At 38.8% G+C, this 21,610-nt stretch overlaps 1 protein-coding gene across 1 annotated transcript; it reads right to left on the reverse strand.

Annotated features, from left to right (window-relative positions):
• Positions 1 to 15,858: 15,858 nt before the first annotated feature.
• LOC131791101 (uncharacterized) lies at positions 15,859 to 16,983 on the reverse strand. Its single transcript, XM_059108415.2, has one exon. The coding sequence runs from the start codon at positions 16,981 to 16,983 to the stop codon at positions 15,859 to 15,861; it is 1,125 nt and encodes a 374-aa protein (XP_058964398.2).
• Positions 16,984 to 21,610: the final 4,627 nt, after the last annotated feature.

The raw sequence follows: 21,610 nt of genomic DNA on the forward strand, positions 1-21,610 counted from the left end.
GCCAATCGCCCTGAGTATCTTGTAAGGTAGTTTACGAGGCCTAAGAAGCTTTGGAGGTCTTTGCGGTTCTCAGGTGGGGTCATCTTCTGGATTGCAGATATCTTACTGTCATCTGGTTTGATTCCATCCTGGGTCCATTTGTGGCCGAAAAAGCTGACTTCCTGACATTTGAGCTGTACTTTGTCTTTGTTGAATTTGATTCCCCTTTCCCTGGATCTGATCATGAGGTTTACCATGTTCGCATCGTGCTCTTCCTCTGTAGCTCCGTATATGAATGTATCGTCTGCAATGCCGGTGACTCCTTTCAGGCCCTCCAGTGCTGAATCTAAGTGTTTCTGGAACACATCTTGTGATACAATAAGGCCAAAGGGGAGCCGGGTGAAACGGTATCTCCCGAACGGGGTGTTGAAAGTAGTCAGGTAGGAGCTGGCTTCGTCTAATGGTACATGCCAGTAGCCCTTTTTGGCATCAACAACACTAAAGAATTTGGCACCACTAAGCTGTGTGACTACCTCATCAATTGTTTTGGTGTAGTAGTGTTCGCGTTTTATTGCCTTATTTAGGTCACGTGGATCGAGGCAGACTCTGATTTTGGTGACTTCTCCTTTGCCGTTGGTTGTTTCAGAGAGGACGATGCTATTAACCCAGTCTGTGGGTTCGCTTACGGGTATGAGCACTCCAAGTTCTACCATGGTGTTGATTTCCTTTCTAAACATGTCTCGAAGGTGTACTGGTATGGTACGTGGTGCGTGGATGACAGGTTCAGCATTGGAGTCTAGGGTGATGTGATAAGGTTTCATATTGAAGGTTCCCAGGCCTTCAAAGCAGTCTCCGAAGTTGTTGAAGAAGGTTATCCTGTCCAGTGGGGGGTATGTTTCAGTGTCTAGACGGCTAGGGTATCTGCTGGTCCTTTGGTGCGGTTTGCATGGTCTGTGTTCTTTAAGGCGGGTCTCTTTGTCTTCTTTGGAGGTTTCTAGGCTGCAATTAAATTTTACCAGCTCAAGTTCCTCGCAGGTTTTACAGCCAAGCATTGTAGGTCCTGGTACGTCAGTAACATTGAAAACGACTTCTTTAATGCTGCCATTTTGATGGACGTATAGTGGACAGGTTCCAAGGGTCTTGATGGCGTGGCCTCCATACGCAGTAATCCTGTGGTGTGTTGGGCCAAGGGGTATCTGCTGGGAACTGCGGTTGAGTCTGTCATAGTCGTCTTTGGAGATGACATTAACTTCTGCACCAGTGTCGACCTTGCAGATAATAGGTATCAGGTGTGTATCATGGGGGTCTACCGTGACTTGTATTTCAGTCATGACTTTGGTGCGTTGTTTTTCTTTTTGTTCAATGCTTGCGATCATTGAGGTACTGGGGCTGTCTCGGGCTTCTAGTGTTCCCAGGAAGACTTTGTCGTAGCTTGTGCATTCACTTGTTACACCATCAGGTTGTTCTTTTTGTAGGGTCATCACATCTGACCTTGTTTTAGACTTGCAAACTTTGCTAAAATGACCGCGTTTGTTGCAGTTGAAGCATTCTACTCCAGTGGCTGGGCACTGCTGGTCTTTGGTGTGTGGTGTGTCTCCACATCTGTAGCACTGTCTAAGGTTGTTGTCACGTCGTCTGTTTCCTCTACCACTGGTGTACCTTTGGTGGGGCTGGTTTCTGGGCTTGTTTCCTCTGCTGATTGCATTGACTTCCCCTTCTTCTTGCTTTGGGTTTGTAGTGTCACTCATTGCTTTTAATTGCATCTGGGTAGCCTCATCAGTTCGTGCAATTTCTTTTGCCCTTGCAAAGGTTAATTCATTACCGCGGGCAATGCATTTTCGTCTGACCTCTTCCGAATCGGTGCCGAAAACTAATGTGTCACGCATGAGTTCGTCATGTAAGTCAGGTGGGTAACCTGAGCTCTGTATGAGTAGCCTTGCTTCAGTCAGGAAGGTGGCTAGGGGACGATTATTCTGTTTCAGACCTCGTAGATAATATCTGTTCAAGATATGGTTTGCTTGTGGTTTAACATGGTCTTCGAATCTTTTCCAGTATTCTTTCAGGTCTTTTTGTTGGTCTTAGGTTAGCGACCAAGTGTTAAATAAGTCTATTCCGTAATCGCCTGACCATAGCAGCACATATTTGCATTTTTGAGTGCCGTCTCGAGCTTTTAACGGTCCATCAAGTAGCAGTTCACACTTTTGGCGGAATCTCTTGAATCTAGTTAATAAATCTGGGCCAGGGGTCCAGTCCATTTTTGGTACTTCAAACCCAACCAAGTCGCTCATTTTTGGCTAAATTGCACGATAAGACAGGACTTTGTAGTAAACACTGTAAAATCGTACGTACCGGTTTTCTTGGTTGTTCTAGCGGTGAGAATTCCTCTATTGGTGTAAATCTATCCCACTTCCGACATCCATGTCACAATTTTTCCATTTAAACTCTTTATTCAATAACGCAACAGCTACTACATGACAACATGGGCGAAATCAAAATGGCGGGTCCGATACCACGTTTTTTCCCACAGGTCCGATGGGAGCGCGTGGTATGACGTAATATGACAAGTATGTTCTGTATTCTTTCTAATATGTTGATTGTGAGGGTTCGGTTTCTTGCCTTGAATTGTAGAAAACCCTTGATGTCATCTATAGTCAATTCACTGTCTCCTGCAATAAGCAGTTCTTAGATGTTGAAATATATCTCCAAGGCCAATTAAGAGATACCAGCTATTGCATCATTGACAGTAAGGTTCCTTTATCACTCTCATCTTGTAATCGTTCAGAAAAAAGAAAACTGGTCATAAATAAAGTAACAAGTAATTAAGTATGTATCTGTATGCATCCTAACTAGTTGATGGTGAGGGTTTGGTTTCTTTATTTGTCCATTTATCTGTTGAGAAAAGTAATTACAACTCAAGGAAACAATCCTCACAATCCTTGCTGTCAATTTCATGGGAAGCCTATAATCTGCAAGGGCACTAACTACTCCATTATAGAAGTCCTAATCAAAATTGGTGACATCTTCAAAAATACGACAAATGACTGAGCAATGAAATCATAAGAACTTATTTGAAACCCTAAACAGCTACATCAGGACAATGATAAGTCACTACCTGTAAGGTTACAAAGAATAGCCACAATAATATTTTAAATCAAGTTATAGAGATATCTTTACTAAACCATAGCCTTTACTTATTCTATTATGACTATTATATTTTGTATGGCAATATAAAAGTTGTTTAACTGTTGATTCTAAATCATGGTCGAAGGTAAAGAATTAGAAGACCAGGTGTCAGCACAGGAAACAGAAGAGTTTAAAGTTTGCACTTTATGTTGACAAAAAGTCAAGAATTCTGGTCTCCTCTTCTCTTGGTAATGTTCGCATTGATTACACAATCAACCCTGTTACACACCAAAGAGCACATTTCCATTTCCAGAGAGGACACCCATTGATCAAATAGGTCATTTCTGCCAGACACATTCTTCCCTGTACCTATGTAAAGGTTTGATTCTTTGATGAAGCATCTAAGGCTTGTCTTCCTGATTTGATGAGACTTTCTATCACTCTGTTTTGATGGCTAGCTTGTGGTATTTTCCACTCCCAGAGGAAAGAGCATGAAAATTCTTCTGATAAGACATTTTGAAGTTTGGGGATGTCTCAGCCTTGCAAAGTTTTGTTCAAATAACTTTGTATGTCAACAAAGTTTGTACCCCGATCCAACCAACAGTTACTGGGATATCCTCTGAGTGAGGCAAATCTCTGAAAAGCCGTATATGAGCTGTCTGTTACAAGCTCTAGGTGGACTACTCTTGCATGTAAATATGATTTCTTGTGCTTCCTTCAGTGTTTTTCTGTTGATTCTTATTTGCAGAGGTCCAAACATGTCAATTGCTGTGTTGCTGAACACTGGGAGACCTGCTGCAATGTTTAGTCTCAGAATCTGACTCATCATTTGACTTTGCAACTTCTTGCAGGTCAGACATTTACCAGTTGCTTGTTTGGCCATATTTTGCACACCCACGATCCAGAAACGCTTGCTTGATTCATAGATGAGACTTTTGTAACTGCAATGTGCTTGCTTTTAGTAAAGGTATTTCAAGAGTATTAATTGATGACCTTGGAAGGATAATGGGATTATGCATCTCATCTGGTAACGATCCGATGTTCTCTAGTCTCCCATGTGCACATAACACACCTTGTTCATCTGATGCTGGAATCAGCTTCTTGTCTACAGTATATAAATTGATTGTCTGTTAACTCCATTTGAATAACCACAGTTTAGATTCTCTCAATTCTTCTGTAAAATGGTGTCTCTTTTTCACTTTCAATCTTGTGCTGTTGGTGAATCGTAGAACGTTGGCCAAAGTTTTCCTTGCCTTGGCGAACGTCAAACAAGATTTCATCAAATATTCAAAAATAGGGTTACCTTTTGATTCGTTGATGTAGCTGAGCAATCTACTTGTTTTGCTTTGAAGTTGTTGAGCAGCTTCATTTCCTCTGACAATTCTTCACCACATCCATTAGGATTCTCTTTAAACTTGGGTGATTCTTCTTCTAGGCATCTAGGCATTTCAGGAATGGAGGACCTTCATACCAGGTCTTCAACTTTTCTAGCTGAGTTCCTCTCATCAGGACGTCAGCAGGATTATGATCAGATCTGATATATTTACATGCTTCAGAGCCCATTGTTTCCTGGATTTCAGCTACTCTTACCAAAACAAACAGTTTGAACTTTCTTGGAGAGGTTTTACGCCGGGTTAACATGGTCTGAGAATGAATCCAGAACTCTTTCTTGCAATTGCTTATCTCTGCAAATTCTAGTGCTTCTTTACATGTACTGTATAATTAACAGTTTAATTAAGTATGTGAATACTTGGTCAATTGTTGACAAGAGTAAAGTCTTTACAATAACATTAGAAGTGATATCTGAATTCTTAAACACTTGAACTTGGAAAAACGAGGTTGGTGGTAAATAAGGAATTGTTTTACCTTTCAGCTGTCAAATTTTCCCCTTTAATTGGGTTCTGTCAGCTTGTGTGTTTCTGAAGTCTTGAGCTTTCAAATGCCTTTTTTTGATTTCTCTAGGTTTTGCATCACCTCTTTTGTTTGTAATATTGTCATACTTCCCTCCATTGGTTATTGAGGAAACTATCAGTTCATATGTAATCTAACTTTGAATCATCTTCACTTGCTTTGCACTGACATAAGCTGTTCTCCGAAAGTTACCTCAGCTCAACATGCCTTACTTCTCACCCCTCTATTTTCACTTATTTGGTTTTTGGTGATACTTCAGCTCAACATGCTTTACATCTCACCCCTCTATTTTCACTTTAGTTCTTGGTGATACTTCTGAAATAGCTGCTCTGTGTGCTAGGAGACTACTTTTGCCCATTTTCTGAAATGTTTGGGAGACCATTCAAGGGTGAAGTAAAGCATATGCTCCAAGTTGCTATCAACTTCAAAGAACTGTTCATCTGTAATATTAGGTTGATTAAACAAAGAAACATTGTCCATAAAGCAACCTTGCTGCATGAACTACCGTGAACTAACTTCTGTGGCCTCTGATCATTTTTCATCTCCTCTTGGAACTTGCTTTTATGTTGCACTACATCTGCACTAAGCAGATCTTGAAGTCTGTAACCCTCTTCAGTATATTTGCGAAGAGGATGTCTAGGGCTTGGAAAAGCTTAACAACAGCAACTGCGCCAATATTGAAATGTATCACTTCCAATGTTAATTTCTTTTGAATTTCTCAGCCACACCATCCCATTCAGAGATCTGTTTTGATCCTGTTTCTTGCCATGTAAGCACTTCTGCAGTAACTCATCCTCAATTAGTCTTAGATTCAGGCTTTAGCATGGCGATAACAATGCCTGACATTCTAGAAAAGTCATTTCCATGTGATTTTGAAGCTTACATTGTTTATGTCCTTGGCTTAGCTTCCACATGGTGGCACGACCATTGTGTAATAAGTAGCCTGTCTTTTGCCATTTGTCGCCAGGTTGCTGTGGAAAGATTTCTCAGTTCCAGGTGGAGGCACATACATAACTGAGTGGAAGTGGCCTAAAATAAGACATTAAGGCTGTATTTAAAGGAAAAAATGGAAACAAATAAAATCTAAAAAACTATATCTTAAGAAGTACATCAAAAGTATTAAAATGCATTAAGTGATAATCTAATCTACAATATCTACTCTAATTTAGCTATGTGTCGTATAAAACACTACACCACAATGAGAAGACTGTATCTCACAACTTAACCATTTTATTTAAAGTCAATTTTCGTGGCATGCAATACAAGCAAAGAAGGTAAAATATAAAAAAATTAATAAAAATAACCAAAATATCAATGTGCAGTCGCGATAGTTAATTTTGGTTTTAAATGAAAGTAAAGATTAGCATAATCAAATGTTTAAAGAAAGTGAGCTCCACAGTTTAGCATCACTTTAATGAAAAGTTTTTTTTGAGGTATTTGGTCATTTTACCACTTTCCCCTGATTCCCAGCCAGAGGCGACTAACTACAGGTTAAACAGACCCTTCTCCACAATGGTATCATGATGTCCTGTGTCAATGTCAAAGTTATCTTAGTATCTGGAGTAACTATCAGCTCTACTCCACCTTTTCATTAGATGTTTGATGGATATCAGTGGCATATACTGTTTGAGAGAAGTGTACCCCTTTATACTTGATCCTTGCTTCTTCCACTGCCTGCCTGCCAATGGGGTTATAACAGTGAGACAAATTGGCTGTTAACCTTGCTAGGAATGGTCTTAATTGGTATAGTGTATCTGTCTGAGCAGAGTCGCAAGCTGGCATCTAAGTGTTATCATTCAGATGTAAATATTACATTTTAGGCAACACCTTTGCAATTTCAGGGATGACAAATAGTGGATGCTCCTGGCAATTATCGAAAGAGTTCCCTTTTATTGAACCAAAAATGTTTGTATAGTCTTACTTGACCAGACAATGAAAGAAACAATTGTGTAAAAACCAGCCATTGCACAACCTGTGGTACGACCTTACTCATCAATACAATCAAAGTAAATGTAATCACGTATCCTAAAATTCACCAAAAAAGCTGTTTCTGAGCTTTGTATGTGTAAACAATTAGTGCCATTGTTCAATCATGAGGAAATTGTAAGATGAAAGTAGAAAACCATCCTTTGATGTCATTCTGAAATGGACTGAATTTCAGGGTAAAAACCAATTTGAGAGAGCTATTTTGTCATCACTTGTTTGGTCTGGAACGACATCAATTGCTGAGAAACTTCTGATTTCTGGCTATGGATGTTGATGGAAGTAGGCAAGGCTCTCCAAAGATTTGGCTGCATTTGTGGAGTTAAAAGATCGAATGATGAGAGTTGTAAATCACGAGACTGCTCACTTTGGTGTCCCGAAATGGCCACAAAGTGGCCTATTGAAATCCTGGTGTTGAAACTGAGAGTGATAGCAGTAGCTCCCACACATTGATTGGTGTAAACTTTGGATAAACCAGCTTGTTCACTGACATTTTTTTCATTTTAGTTGACTTATATGTAATAATAATAATATAGTAATCAACTTTATTTAACAAGGGCTACACAAAGCAGTAAATATACTGAAGAACCCCTGGCCCTATAAATAGTACAAATTAAAAAACTAATGACATTACATACAAGCATTCAAGACTTACTGTGTAAGGAGTTATTAAAATACAACTATGATATAAAAGTTAAAATTTAAACTATCTGGTATATTAAAACAGGGCAAAGATAAGGTCGGTTAATAAAATATAAAATTTAAAAATACTTGACAAAAATTATTCAGTAAATGTTCTAACATGGATTTCTTGAAGCCTATAAGATTCTGTTTCTTTCTCATCTCGCTGGGGATCTTATTCCAGAGGCGGATAGTTGATACTGTGAAGGACCCCCTCCACCCTCTCAGACTCCCATTTGAATTGGGGGTAGACAAGGTTTAATTGTCCATGTCCAATCGCTCATTCATTAACTTTTGCATTTCTTATTAGCATCTGAGTCATATGGATGGGCAATCGCCAGCAGTCTGTTAAATACCAAAATTGACTTGTATATTCTTGCTTCATCATAAAAAGGGACCCAACCTAATTGTTTAAAAAGTTAAAAGCTCTTTGCTTTCATATCAGCACCTAGCTGTGCGTTTCTGTAACCTGAAAACTTTCTTTCAGAATATTTTCTGCAGAGTAGGATGTCCACACGGTTGAGGCATACGGCTTTGTCTGTTTGACCTTTGCATTATAATTAAGTTTCCTATGATCAAGAAGCAGCAAGCATCTTATTTTCCGCAATACAGCCATTCTCTGTGCGAACTACTCGCATAGATCATCCTAACTGTCAATCGGGAGCAAGTCATGGAATGAAACAGCAAGGATCGAAATGCACCAATCAGAGCTGTTGAAAAACAACTAATTACAGCAGAGCATCATGCTTTATAAGATCATGGATGACCAGTCGACCTCATCACCTGAAGAAGACTAGTAGTATGCAGTCGAAATGTTGCGATCAACATCACATGTGACTACATGGTGAGACAAATGAAAAACTTAGCTTTTATTGATATTCATTACAATGAATAACCACAACCTTTTTTTTGATATTTTTCTCGTTTTTTACCAGATTATTTAATCCACGTTTGGCGCTTTTAGTGTCATTTGATAAACACTTACTCAGGTTCCAGAGTTTCCAAGAATTGTTCTTGTTTTCAGCAATTTTAGTTTTTATGTACAATTGTTTTGTATTCCTGATAAGTTTGGTCACACTGTCTTTTACTCGCTTAAGAAAATTCCAGTTGCTCTCTGCTTGGTTTTTCTGGCTTTTTTTGAGAAGCTTGTTGCGAGCCTTTATCCCTTTCAGGATTTTGGCATTGAACCATTTTGGTTGGACTTTACGCTTCACTCTCTTTTGCTTCAAAGGGAGGTGCTCATCAATAATACTATTGAAAATTTTATACCAGGTGTCAACTACATCGTTTGGGTCCTCAAATGCAAAGGCGCAGTCCCAGGGGGCTTTATGCAGGGACGAAACAAACTGCTCTTTATTAAGACTCTTGATGTCCTGATAAGTTATTGTGGTGTGTTGATCTCCATTGTTCTTTGAGCGTTTAAATCTCCTGTTAGCAATAACTGGGAGGTGATCAGATATCTCGGAAGACGTAATCCTCGCATTATGAAGGTACTATGGGTGACTGCCCCAAATGTGATCAAGGCCCGTTTTTCAAAGGCTGTGTATTTCAAGCGGTCAAGCTTTATACTATCCTGCACCTTCTGCTATGTTGTTTTTCTTTAGATACTGCAACAAAGTAGTGCACAATGAATAACTTGTCTGGCAAAGGCTTACTATAAGAAACAATCAATTCTCCCTCCCTCTCTTGCCTTTAACTTTTGCCACTGCTTGTTCCTTTCTCTCTTATTTCCACATGGGTACTTATTTCAATTTCCTCTTTCATTTCTCTTGCTCTTTGGAAGATGAACTTGTGGTCCTTAGTGTTTCCAAAGAGGTGCAGGAGTTAGTCCGCCAGCCCTTATATTTTATTCTAATTCCTTTAATACTTTATATACAAAATTTATTTCCTATTTATATTCAGAACTATCTCATTTAGACCCTTGGTTCTATCTGCCAGCGAGTAGACCTCGACTTGGACCTAATTAACTGTCTTTTTCAGGATAGAAAATCTACCCAAATGCCCTCCAATCATTGCAGTTGCAGTTTCAACTGTAGGGGGTTTGGATTCTTAAACAAACATATCTTGTCTGGAGTTGGAGACCTACTGATTTCGAGCACTCATCTTTGGTTTTAAATCGATAATACTATATTTAGATTTGAATCAAACATTTTGTGTGCGATAACAAACATAATCCAAAAGCATGCAAATAGAAATTACATTAGTAAAATCTTACCTCTTTTCTCTGGTTAAGATTCTTGTTATTTTACTTACTTCAAGCAAGTTTCTTAACTTTAATCTTCATTGACTTAACTCTTTGTCCTTGAACAACTAGGAAAGTATCTATTTTCATTGTCTTTTAAACACTTGACTCAAGACATATAAAAATATATGGACACCTAAATGACCTAGAAGCCGAGCGATTTTTTTCAGTATTGGACACAAAAGTTTAAGAGATTTTTTCAGGAGAAAGGGGGTTTTGAATTAAAAAAACCAAAGTCCAATAGCAAACAAAATGACAGTAAATTCTGTGACTGCAGCGCTCTTTCGGCGACATGCTTTAAAACTGTCATTTGAAATTGTCATTTGGTGGTCATTTCTGACCACCAATCAGATTCTTTGCTTCCCTTACATTGAAAGACGATCTCACATTAGACGTGAATTATTTGGTCTCTCTGCTGTGAAAACCACTCCATCACTTGCTTGTCTAGTTCGGAATTCTTGGGAGTGAAACGGGCCATTTTTGCATGTTTTGCAGTCATCATAAGCTCGCCAGAAACAATAGTCACCTGGTCTCTTCTCCAGCGCTGCACCATAGACTCGCTAAGTCCTTAATCTCAAGCAATTTTTGAGTTTTTTTCTACAGCTTCAGCTTCTGCGATAATTTTTATCTTGAAAGCCATGGTGTACGAAGAGTGGCATGCTTTCGGTATGATGAGAAAATAACAGCAATGAAAAAAATACTCAATTTAAATGTTTGTCAGGTTACAGTAACTGAGAGTATTGTTGTGTTTCTGTAGTATTTACATCTTCACTGATTCGCTTTTTTTCTTTTGTGTTTATTTTAATTCATTAGGTTTTGTGAGCCATTTCCCAATGTTTTCCGGGAGGTTCGCTCACTCAAATGACTGGTTTCAATCAAGAATTTCACTTCCGGCTTACTGCCAATGGTTTTTAGACAACACAAGTCTGTTGGAAGGTCTCAAACTTTATAAGGTCTCACCTTAAAGCCGAGGAAAATCATATCTATATGGAAAAAATATATACATAAAACGAATAACATAAAATATATGTACATTCTATTGAGGATGAGAATGCTCCTTCATGTCTAATTCTAAAATACCTTAAAATCTTATGTAAGGTAATGAGCTGACAGCAATACACATTGTTTGGTTTTAGAGGCATTTTAATCACTGAGAACTCGGTAATTGTGAATAACAGCTCCCCTCACCAACAGTCGGCTGACGGTTTGTTATCTGTCGGCTGACTGTTGGTAGTCTGTCGGCCGACTCTCGGCGATCTGTTAGCCGACTGTTGGCCAACAGTTGGCCAACTGTCGACCAACACCTTACAGACAGTTGACCGACAGATTTATTTAGATTTTTCTGAAAAGATAACTTCCTGTAGGTCATCTGTTGGCCAACAGTCGACCGACTGTCTGTGATCTGTTGGTAAGGTGTTGGCAATCTGTTGGTAGAATGTTGGTAACTTCATGCCAATTATTGCCTGGAAAAGTGTATGATTTACAACCCTTGATAATTGTATTGAAAAGGTAAAATGGAACTCTCAATAGTCGCTGGCTCTTTTATGTTAGTTCAGAACAATTTCTAGGCAATTTCTCTTCCAACACACTTCAATTCTCGGTTCTCCGCTGGAGGGCATGCTCTGTTAGCAACACTTCTTGCCCTGAGAAGCACATAAACAAAACAGTAACTAAAATTAAACAAGGTTCACAGGTTTGAAAGACACAACATGAAAATCCTGCCCAGCCAGATGCAAGCAGTGAAAAGAAAAGTTTTCCCAGTGATAACTGCAATTTACGCCTTGTGAAGGTGGAAAGGTGGAAAGGTGGAGCCACTGCAAAAACTCCGCATGAAGTTCCAATAAACGATCATTAGGTACCTCTGAGAGGATTTGTTACGTATCTATGAGAAGCCCCAGGTAAATCGTCCATGTAAAGGGAGGACAGCCTTTTTCGGGAGATGATTGTAGACCCAGTTTGCCAAATAACTCTTTAATTTGACAGGGCAGATAAACCCATACTGAAGAGGCACCTAGTATCAAAATGCAAAAAACTGTCCCACCGAAAGCCAAGATATTTATAGTCTTTTGCTGTTAACCTCCTAGCTAATCTAGTGGTAAATTGACGTGAGTGTTTCTCAAATCTCTGGGAAAAATCCTAGTTAACTTAACGACATAACCTAAACAATTTTTATTTTCTTAAAAAAAATAACTGTCAGAGCATCACTCTCAACATTTGTCTTAGTAGCTATCTTTCCTTCTGCATTGTTACTATTATTGACATTTTTTCTCTAAGTATAGTTCTGTTTCCCTCGGGCATTTATCATATTTAAGCAACTAAACTAAACTGGAGGCTGATTGGAAAACTTAACAATTATTAAGCTTCCAGGCTCTTCATTTGCACAATTCCTCTGTATGTTGTCAGTAAATTTTTATAATGCAAAATTTAATGTACAAGAGTGAATAAAGTAAAGTAAAAAGAGAAGGATCTAAACTGCATTAAAATCGCGCACACGCTTCTATATAAATAATTGTGTGAAGGGATCTTTTCAAGTTATGCAATGTTCCAGGTAAGAGCTAAGAGAGGTATTAAATACAATTGAAAAGCGGAGGAACTCAATGAAAAAAATAATACAAACGTTTTCATTTGACTGTATTTCTTAAATCTAAATGTAAGCTTGCTCATCTCTTATCACATCGCCTATTCTTGTAAACGATTACCATTTTTTGCATCATCATTTTCGACTCAGTTACCTCTCTCAGTTATTGCATAGAAACATTACTTGTCCTTTTCCAAAATATAATATTTCAAGACAAACTTGACAATAATCAGGTCTTCTGGGTCCATCTCATCCTAAAAAGAAGGACATTTGCTGTGACTTCCTGCTTCCTGATCTCCTTCACCGGGAAAGGGAACACCTTTTTTCACATGAATCAGGCATCAACACTATTCTAGAGACATAAAGCGTAAAGTCATAAATGATCTGTGGTGAATCATGATGAAGTTGATTTTCTTTTTAACAGATTTTAGCGTCAGAGTTTCAGTTTACATGGTGGTAGATTTCCTCACTCCTACGAAATTGATAGCTGTTGTAAAATACGTTAGCTGTATGCAAGTACTTTGGCTTGTTGTCAGCAGTGATCATTTATCTTCTAAACTGCATTCCAGAGTCAAGAGCAAGAATCTATCCTTAATTATTAAATGATTCACTGACCTTGTTTCCTCTACCACTGGCATTGCTTCGGACACCAGCTCCAAGGGCATTCCCGCAGATCGTAGATGCGCCCTCCACCTGTTTCCATTTGGGCACCTGGACTTAGTGCTGTACAGCTGGGGCTCCCAGATGTCACTCCACTTTTCTCCCGTCCAGCTGAAGGAGAACACACCTTTCTCTTCTAAACTCCATCGTGGTTTGGTTCTCTGAAATGAACCTGAATGTTCAGTTCATGTTCATATCACATCTTTTTTTTTTTTTAATATTCTTGTAATTCAAGCATCTCACCTGGAAATGCATCTGGCACTGCAGAAGCTGGACCTCTTCTTCCTGCAGAACAATGTGGGCAGAGGCTGCATTTATCGAGTGCTGCAGTACATCCTTCTGCTTTACCATGGTAATGCAGCCAGGCACTATACAGCAGACCGTTCTTTCTGGGCACTCGCTCAAATGAAGCATCAAGTGGAGCCTGCAAAAGAAATAAAGTAGGTGTGACTGCCATGGGTGACTTTCAGCAATAAATACAGACAGTTTTTAATGCGACTTAATGATATATTCTATTTCAACAATCTCTGATACCAGTTGGTAGCATCATTTAAAACTGTAAACAAAATAACAAGTGAAAACCTATTACAATTTAAATTAAACTAAATACACTTAGGAAAATTACAATGAAAATAATGATGAAGCTTACAAAATACCAAAACTCACATTTGCTGGAATGCTCTATTGCTGAATTAATGCCTAACGGCAAAGAGGCTGCATGCGTACGACATAATGAAATATGATCAGAAAAAATATATGAAATATGATCGCAAGCGGACTTACTGAGTAAAACTAACAACTTCAGCGCACACAATATGTTGAATACTTGCTATGTTACATTGCAAAGTGCATGCAAAAAGTTTTACTGTAATCGGTGTTGTTTGTTTGAAAAACAATAGACAAAAGAAAGACATTTGTGTTTTTTAGTAGGGACCAGAGATGAGCTGGCTAGTGCAACTTTTGGATATTTTATTGGCCTAGATAACCATTTTACATTTGATTGCATAATTAAATTGACAATAGCTTGCCATAGAAGGCTTGTTCCGCAGCCTAGTGGACATAATATTCTCTTATTAGAACAAAGGGAAGCAGCATGCTCCTCTAAACATTCCCTTGTTACTTTCCTACCGCATTCCTGGCAAGGGACCTTGTGCTTTGCATATTAGGCAATGTATGCTGCCATCCCCTCCCTTGCCACCATCTCTCCACACCCTTCATTTGCACACTGCATTGTCAACTTTCCATATGCTTTTAAGTGTTGCTTGTGCTCGTGAAACTTCCCTGTCATAGACAACCACAACTTTCACACTTGACATCAAACTTTCCTATGATGTCGTTGAGTGCAATGTTGATGTGAAGAGTACCTATTCCGATGGGAGCCTTGCAAAGTGGGCATTTGGGGACAGTTTCAATGTCTATGAGTTTCACCAGGCAGTGTCAACAGCCTGAATGTTCAAATGCTAGAGTCACAGGCTTCACCATTGTCGATAGGCTTCAAAGTAAAAGATTGCATTACATTAGTACATTTCCTCTCAAAACTAGTATTGATACATCAAGTAATGCCCTTCAAAGAGGCCCCTGCTAGCAAGGAATTCAGTTCAAACAGCTACAATCGTAAAAGTTGTTGAAGGAAAGTGGAAGTTAATCATGGAGCAATGATTTATAACTCAGAGTTATAACAAACACAAAACATAAATGTAGTTGGTCAAATTCCTGTTGAAGGAGCAGCATTTCTCTCACGTCAGAAAGACAACTGGGGAAAGTATAAACTATTTCAGTTGAAAGCAAATGGCTTAATTATTTTTTAACCCTCTGTTAGTCATGGGTATGTTATATAATATTTAAACCTTTTGTCTTTTATTACTAGAAAAATATCACAAATTCACTTACAATCTCTTTTTCCCAGGAAGTGCTAATTTATTCCCACAGTTAAAAAGATTTGCGCAAAACATTTCAACGAATATCTAAAGTTGGGGAAAACAACGAGACCTAAAAATTGGAGAAGTGCTTCCTTAACCTATCTCCCATAACATTGTAATTTCTTAACCTAATCCACTGAACAGTGAACAGTGAAAATGATCAATTGCAGAGGGATAAAAATCATCACAATGGAAACAAAAAGACTTTCCATACACAACAGTTAAATAGCATGCGGGGAAAAAAAGGAAACTCAAAATGCGCATGCGTCATAGCAATTATGGCAATAATCATGTACTGTAAAAAGGGCTGGTGTTGTTCATCATGGTGAGTATACTATGTTCTGATATATTGTCACCAACAAGTCCACTCCTTACAAGTCTCCCGTCTACATGTTTGACCACAATATCATGAGTAGTGGTATCCACCCACTCAGGGGTGATTTTTTCGAATTCTCCCAACCTGACCTTTTTGATCCTATGACGTCATCACTACTACCATAACAACCTGACCTATGACGTCATCAGTTCTAGTTAGAAGTATTGATTTTTATCCTATGACGTCATCATTATCACCATAACAACCTGACCTATGACATCATCAATTCAAGTTAGGAGTCTGTGATTGCTACGAAAGATGCGGGTGGGTATCATGGAGTAGTCATCTTGACTCATTGTCGCTGGGACTATTTACACTATTTACAATTTTTTTTTTGTTTTGTTTTTTTGTTTTTGTTTTTTGTAAAAAGAGGTGAGATGAAGCTAGGTGACCGTCAGTATAAGAATTAGAGAGAAGTGAGCAGTTCAGTCACGTGCGCGTCCTCTTCTGTCCACCGCTCATACCCATACGGGAAGGTTTGGAACGTGTGAGGATTCACCACGCGCTTGTTGTGGACCGACTTGTATTTTTTTTGTTGGGCCGTGGTGGACAATTGGTATTCTTGGGCGTTCCTCATGATTTTGTATGGTATGGGCATGGCGGTGATGCGCGCCTCGCCAGACTCCAGTGGGGACGTCAAGTCTTCTAGCACATTGTTTTTGAGGACTTCAAAATTGACATATCTCTTCCCCAGTCTATTGAGTGTGATGTCTCGGACTTTATAGTCCTCTTTACCTTTGTGGGTCTTGTACCCGTAGTTTTTTGGACCTCCGGAGGCAAATTCCACCATATAATTGTCTGGCGGCAATTCGTCCTTAAAGTCCCCCAGATAATCTCCCAGTGGTGGCTCGGGCATTCCCTGGGCAGAAAGGAACACGACTGAGTCCGTGTCTTTGTACAGTACTCGCTCTTGTAAGATGTCGAGAGCGTCATAGAGTTTAAGACGAGCCCAACAGGTCGTGAAACAGGCCACGAATATGTTCAGGTTGGGCAAGATGGATTCGTCTTCCTCTTGTAAAGTGTATTGTACTTCCACCCGATCGTCTGACTGTATACCAACGTACTTGATTTGGAGGGTGTCGCTGTTACAGAAGGTGGAAAATTTTTGGGGGTCATCAAATTCCCGGACTTGTGTCTTGTTGGTACGCTGACCAAATTTACCCCACATGGAGTTTAACATCATTTTGGCCAGCGTACACAGTCCGGGATTTTTCTCGATCTTTTCTGGGCCCAATTCGATCCCCTCTTTGTCTCTGTAATCGTCCAAGTGTCGTTGACGTTTCAGGGGATCGTCGCCCACGTGCCTCGGCCAGCCGCTGGCCTCTTCCTTGATCTTGAGCCACGTGTTCACGTAGTCTTTGAAAAGCCCTCTGCGAGTGGTCAGGAAATGCCACACTTCGTGTACGCAGACGACTGTGTATCCCTTCTCAATAGCCTTGAGGGGTTCTGGTGTGTACCAGGTCCCTACGAGTTGGCGTTCCGAATCCGTGTGAGTACAGACGGGAGTACGCTCCAGAAAGGGTTTGGACATTTCCTCGGTCACGCAGGAGGCACAGAGCGGAAAGGTGAGTTTGCCGGCATGACGGTAAGGTAGCACAGGATGGAAGAGACCGTGGGGTGGAAGCACCGTGCATTTCGCTAAGCCGAAATAATGAGAATGGTCCAACTCTTTTTTTTTATCTTTTTCTTTAATACTGATACGGCAAAGAATTCGCAAACGTTTTGTGTGTACCAAAACGTTAGCTAAGCAAACCAATGTTTTATTTTACCTTTTCCTTTAATTAACCAAAGATACGGTATTGTTACTCATAGAACATTAATGGGGCAAAGAATTTAAATAACGTATCTACATGTTTGTGGATGATGTTTCGCGTATACCAAGACTTTAGTTAATAAATCAGTGCTTAAATTTACGTCTTTCTTTAATTAACAAAAGATACAGTATTGTTACCCATAGAACACTGATACAGCAAAGAATTCGAAAACGTTTGTAAACAACGCTCTGCACGTACCAAAACATTAGCTAATAAATCAATTTACCTTTTTATTGAGTAAAGGAGGCAGTATTAAATGGTATCAGAGGACCTTGAGTTTCTATTGTGGTTACAAAATCAGAATTGTTGGTGATGCAATGACAAGGCCTATGCTTATCACATAAAAGAAAAATATGATTTGATTTAGTTACCGCTATTATTTACCGGTAAGTTGTGGAGGTGTATTTTACTACACAAGGAAGAAATGTCTGGAAATCGCTGAAAACAATAAGCACCCTGTTATCTTTGATGGCAACATGGCCTTCAACCAAAAAATGAAGAGATAACTGAATACTGTACGATTTGCCTGATGATGGTTGATACTGATTTGCGGAATGCCACCACATGTGGTATTGCAGCGTGAACGTATCAGGGTCTTAAAAGATAAAAGCTCCATTAGAGTAATTATCCATAAACATAAATTTTTAGCAAACTTTTTTAGTTCATGGAAACGTCAACAAGATGACCACATTCATAACCTTTTCATTGGTAGTAGTTTTCCGCTTTCTACATTTGTAAATTTATTTTCCTGTTTTAACCGTTACAGATCAAGGTTGGTGGAGAAATGCAGAAAATAATTATTCGTTACATATTGTGTTTGTTGATTCTTTTTTGTAATCAAAGATTTCTTTTCTTTTACTGCTACTACTATTGTTCATCCATCGTTTCAGTTTAGATTTTGAACATTATATTTTAGTCAGTTTAGATACTGTAATCCTGGGTCAGTGTTGAAATAAAGCTTTGAAAGAAATACTAGTGTTGTTTGCCCAGGCATTTAGCATGTGGATAGGTCTTCCCTTGCCTCTCCCCTCTTTAGGTTAGTTATAAAATAAACTTTGAAAGAAATACTAGCATAGTTTGCTCAAGTATTTAACATTTGAATGGACTCTCCCTCTACTCTCCTTCAGCAATCCCTCGGCTCTTCCCTTGGCTTTTCCTTGTGCTGGTGACCTGCTTTCATGGCTTGATGATTACATGTCTGCACGTAAACAGTTTGTCCAAGTATCAGGATATCAGTCCAGGTCCAAAACCATCACATAGGGAGTTTCCCAGGGTTCAATATTTGGGCCCAAATTGTTGTAAACAACCTTACAGAATTGATAACAAGTGGTGATTTATTCATGTTTGCTAATGATACCACAATTGTTACAATACAAGCTTATTTATTGTTACAATTCAATTGGCAAGAACATTGACAATATCATCTTGACACTACAAGCTATATTAGTTTTCAATAAAGTTTACGAGTCGTCAACTTCCCCTGTCGCCATGAATGATCAACTAAAAAGGTTCAAAGGAATGGTCTGGGGCTAGCTTTGTTGGCTCAGCTGAGTTGCGGTCAGCTGAGCTTGTTGCTAGCAGAAAACGATCATATGTAAATTTCCTCTGAGTTGAAAACAAACCTTTTGAAGGTGCTTCTTTGATTACATGTTTTTATGATTGTGGCATGATTGATTTTTCCTTCCTGTAAGATACAATGGGTGGCTGGTTAAAAGATATGTGCAAGTCTAGGCTCCTGTTGAATGATGTGCCAGTGTTCCATGAGAACCTTTTAAAGATTTGGTGTGGCCGGGTTATACATGGTAACAAACGGTAAAATTTCTTTCGCCTTCTTTGTTTTGTTACAAAGGGTCTGTGTTCTGAAGAACTGAACTCCAGTATGGATTTTATGCATAAAAGTCACAGGATAGCCTCTAAGTCTTTGCTGAAGATCTCGTTTGTGTTTATCAAAATTCTCCTTTACTGAGTTGGTTCTTAACAGACAGTGCTTCTCCTTTGATAAAACCTTTTTTTGTTTTAAAAGGGTGACAGGATGAGAAGTGAGTATTCTGAAAAGTTTCAGTGAGCTTGATGTGGGTTTGTGAATCGAGAATTTTAAGAGTTGAGGTCCTTTAAATATCTTTGTGCTAAGAAAAACAGTGTGTTCACGTGACATTTCAGAAGTAGACTTGATTGTGGGGTGGAATGAGTTGGCGAAGTCTACAAAAATTAAAATTTCCTCTGTTGGAATGTTCCACCCTATTGCAGATGAATGGTCTAAGTGGACTAGCTAATACCAGTCATTTCTCTAGGTCTGCCAAGAAAATAACAGAAAAAGTGACTGCCATTTTAGTTCCCATAGCGGTGCCATGAGTTTGTATAAAGTGTTTTTCATTCAAATTGAGAGAATTTTCTTTAAGCATAAACCACATTAGCTCCCATAAATCACTTGTAGGGAAAGGTAATTTCTGCTTATAGTGATCTTTGTAATAGTGGTAAACAATATCAATTCCTTCTTCTTGATGACTGTGGGTGTAGAAAGACTAACATCAAGTGTGGTTAGGACCACATCATCTGGAATTTGCGTGTTTTCGATAAAATTGAGAAAGTCCATAGTGTTTTTATATAGGACTCTTATTTTATGGCAATAGGTTGTATTAGGGAGTCTACAAAACTAGAGATATGTTCTGTTGGACCACTACTCCCAGAGACAATTGGTGTGCCAACGGGTGTTTTCTTATGGATTTTAGTCAGCATGTAAAATTCTGGTATACGTGGTTGTTTAAGGCTAATTGTGAGTCTTTTGGTTGATGTGTTCCAAGCAGTGTAGTTTATTAACCAGTTTGTTTACTTTTCGGGCAGTGTCTTGCACAATAGGTGATGGGAGAGGCTTGTGAACATTGGTGTCAGTCTGACAGATTAATAGCCCACAAATTGAAGTCTGAAGCACTGAGGACTTTGATAATTGAATCAGAACTTTATTGACCCCTCACCACACTGGAAATACAGTAATGGTACCATTGAGTAAAAACTATCATCTAAATGTCTTGGGTAAACAATCGACAACAAGCTTTCATGGGCATGCCAAGAGCACATTGTGAATATTTTTAAGTCGTTCAGCAAGAAAGTGGCAGTTTTAAAACAGATAAAATTTTTACGGAAACCAATCTTTGAAACTGTTTATTACAAAACAATTATCCCTAGTGTTTTGTACCTCATTGTAATTTAGGGGTTTTGTTTTTCATTATTAATAGATGATATTGATCGAGTTCATTTACTAGCAAACAGAATTATTTACAATCTACCCCATAATATCCATTGTGATGATATCATGAATGCTCTACACTGGAACTTTATAACTTCATTTTACATCAAAAGACTTTAAGTTATTATAATGTCCACAGCAGAAAACAGGCAAGAACTACTCCAGAAAACAGCTTTGATTTCGGTAAACACAAAACTTGGTTACCACATGTGATCTTGTTATATATCTCTTAAAGAAAAACAAATGCCCGGATCACTGAACGAAATAACCACTGACCTATCATGAACATTACAGTTTTGACAAATAATATCTATTATGGAAACAGGAAATAAGGATGCTGTTGCTCACTAGCCAAAAAGTGGTGTGATGTACAAACTTTACTGAAAGAACTGGATTTTTCTGAACCAAAACATTACCGGATTTGTTTTGGTAATGACCGTTTAAGTCACTATGGGTTGACGCAATCAAGAGATGAACCTTGACCCTATTGTGGTAATTCAGGAACAATCTCATACTACTTCTTGGGCCTATCAGATGAAGTAAAAGAACTAGAGCTCCTCTCTAGAAATGAGCCAGAAAATGACTGGCCATTAGTAGCAATGTGTCCACTTGCTTGCTGATGAGTTGAAAGATGGTTGGGGGGCCAGTGAAGCATGAAACTGGGGATGGAACAAGGTTTGCAGAACTTGCATATGTTTGGGATCCAAACACAATTTGGACTCTCCTGGTCAGGTGCACCTATCCAGATTACAATGCTTTCATTTCTGCTACTGAAATTGGGGGCCCTCTGGTTGAAATCCAACAGTAAAGAAGGTCATAACTAGAACAGTCACAGAATCATAATCATTAATAGTAAACTGCTGAAAATTGGCAGGAGGCAAGTACATGACCCAGTACCTACCAGCCAACAAGTAAAGTTGACCAGGTTTGTTTATTCCTAGTAAATAATAAACAAAAACTCTATCATTTTAAACTATTCTTCTGCCCCCTCAAATTCAAAGCTCAAAATACATCCAATTGGGCTGGTTTTAAGCATCATGGATCTACTTAGAAAGCACTACAAACCTATTGAGCAAAATCGGGTTTCAATCATTAATGTT

This window comes from Pocillopora verrucosa, chromosome 13 (genome assembly GCF_036669915.1).
Source record: "Pocillopora verrucosa isolate sample1 chromosome 13, ASM3666991v2, whole genome shotgun sequence".
NCBI lineage: Eukaryota > Metazoa > Cnidaria > Anthozoa > Scleractinia > Pocilloporidae > Pocillopora > Pocillopora verrucosa.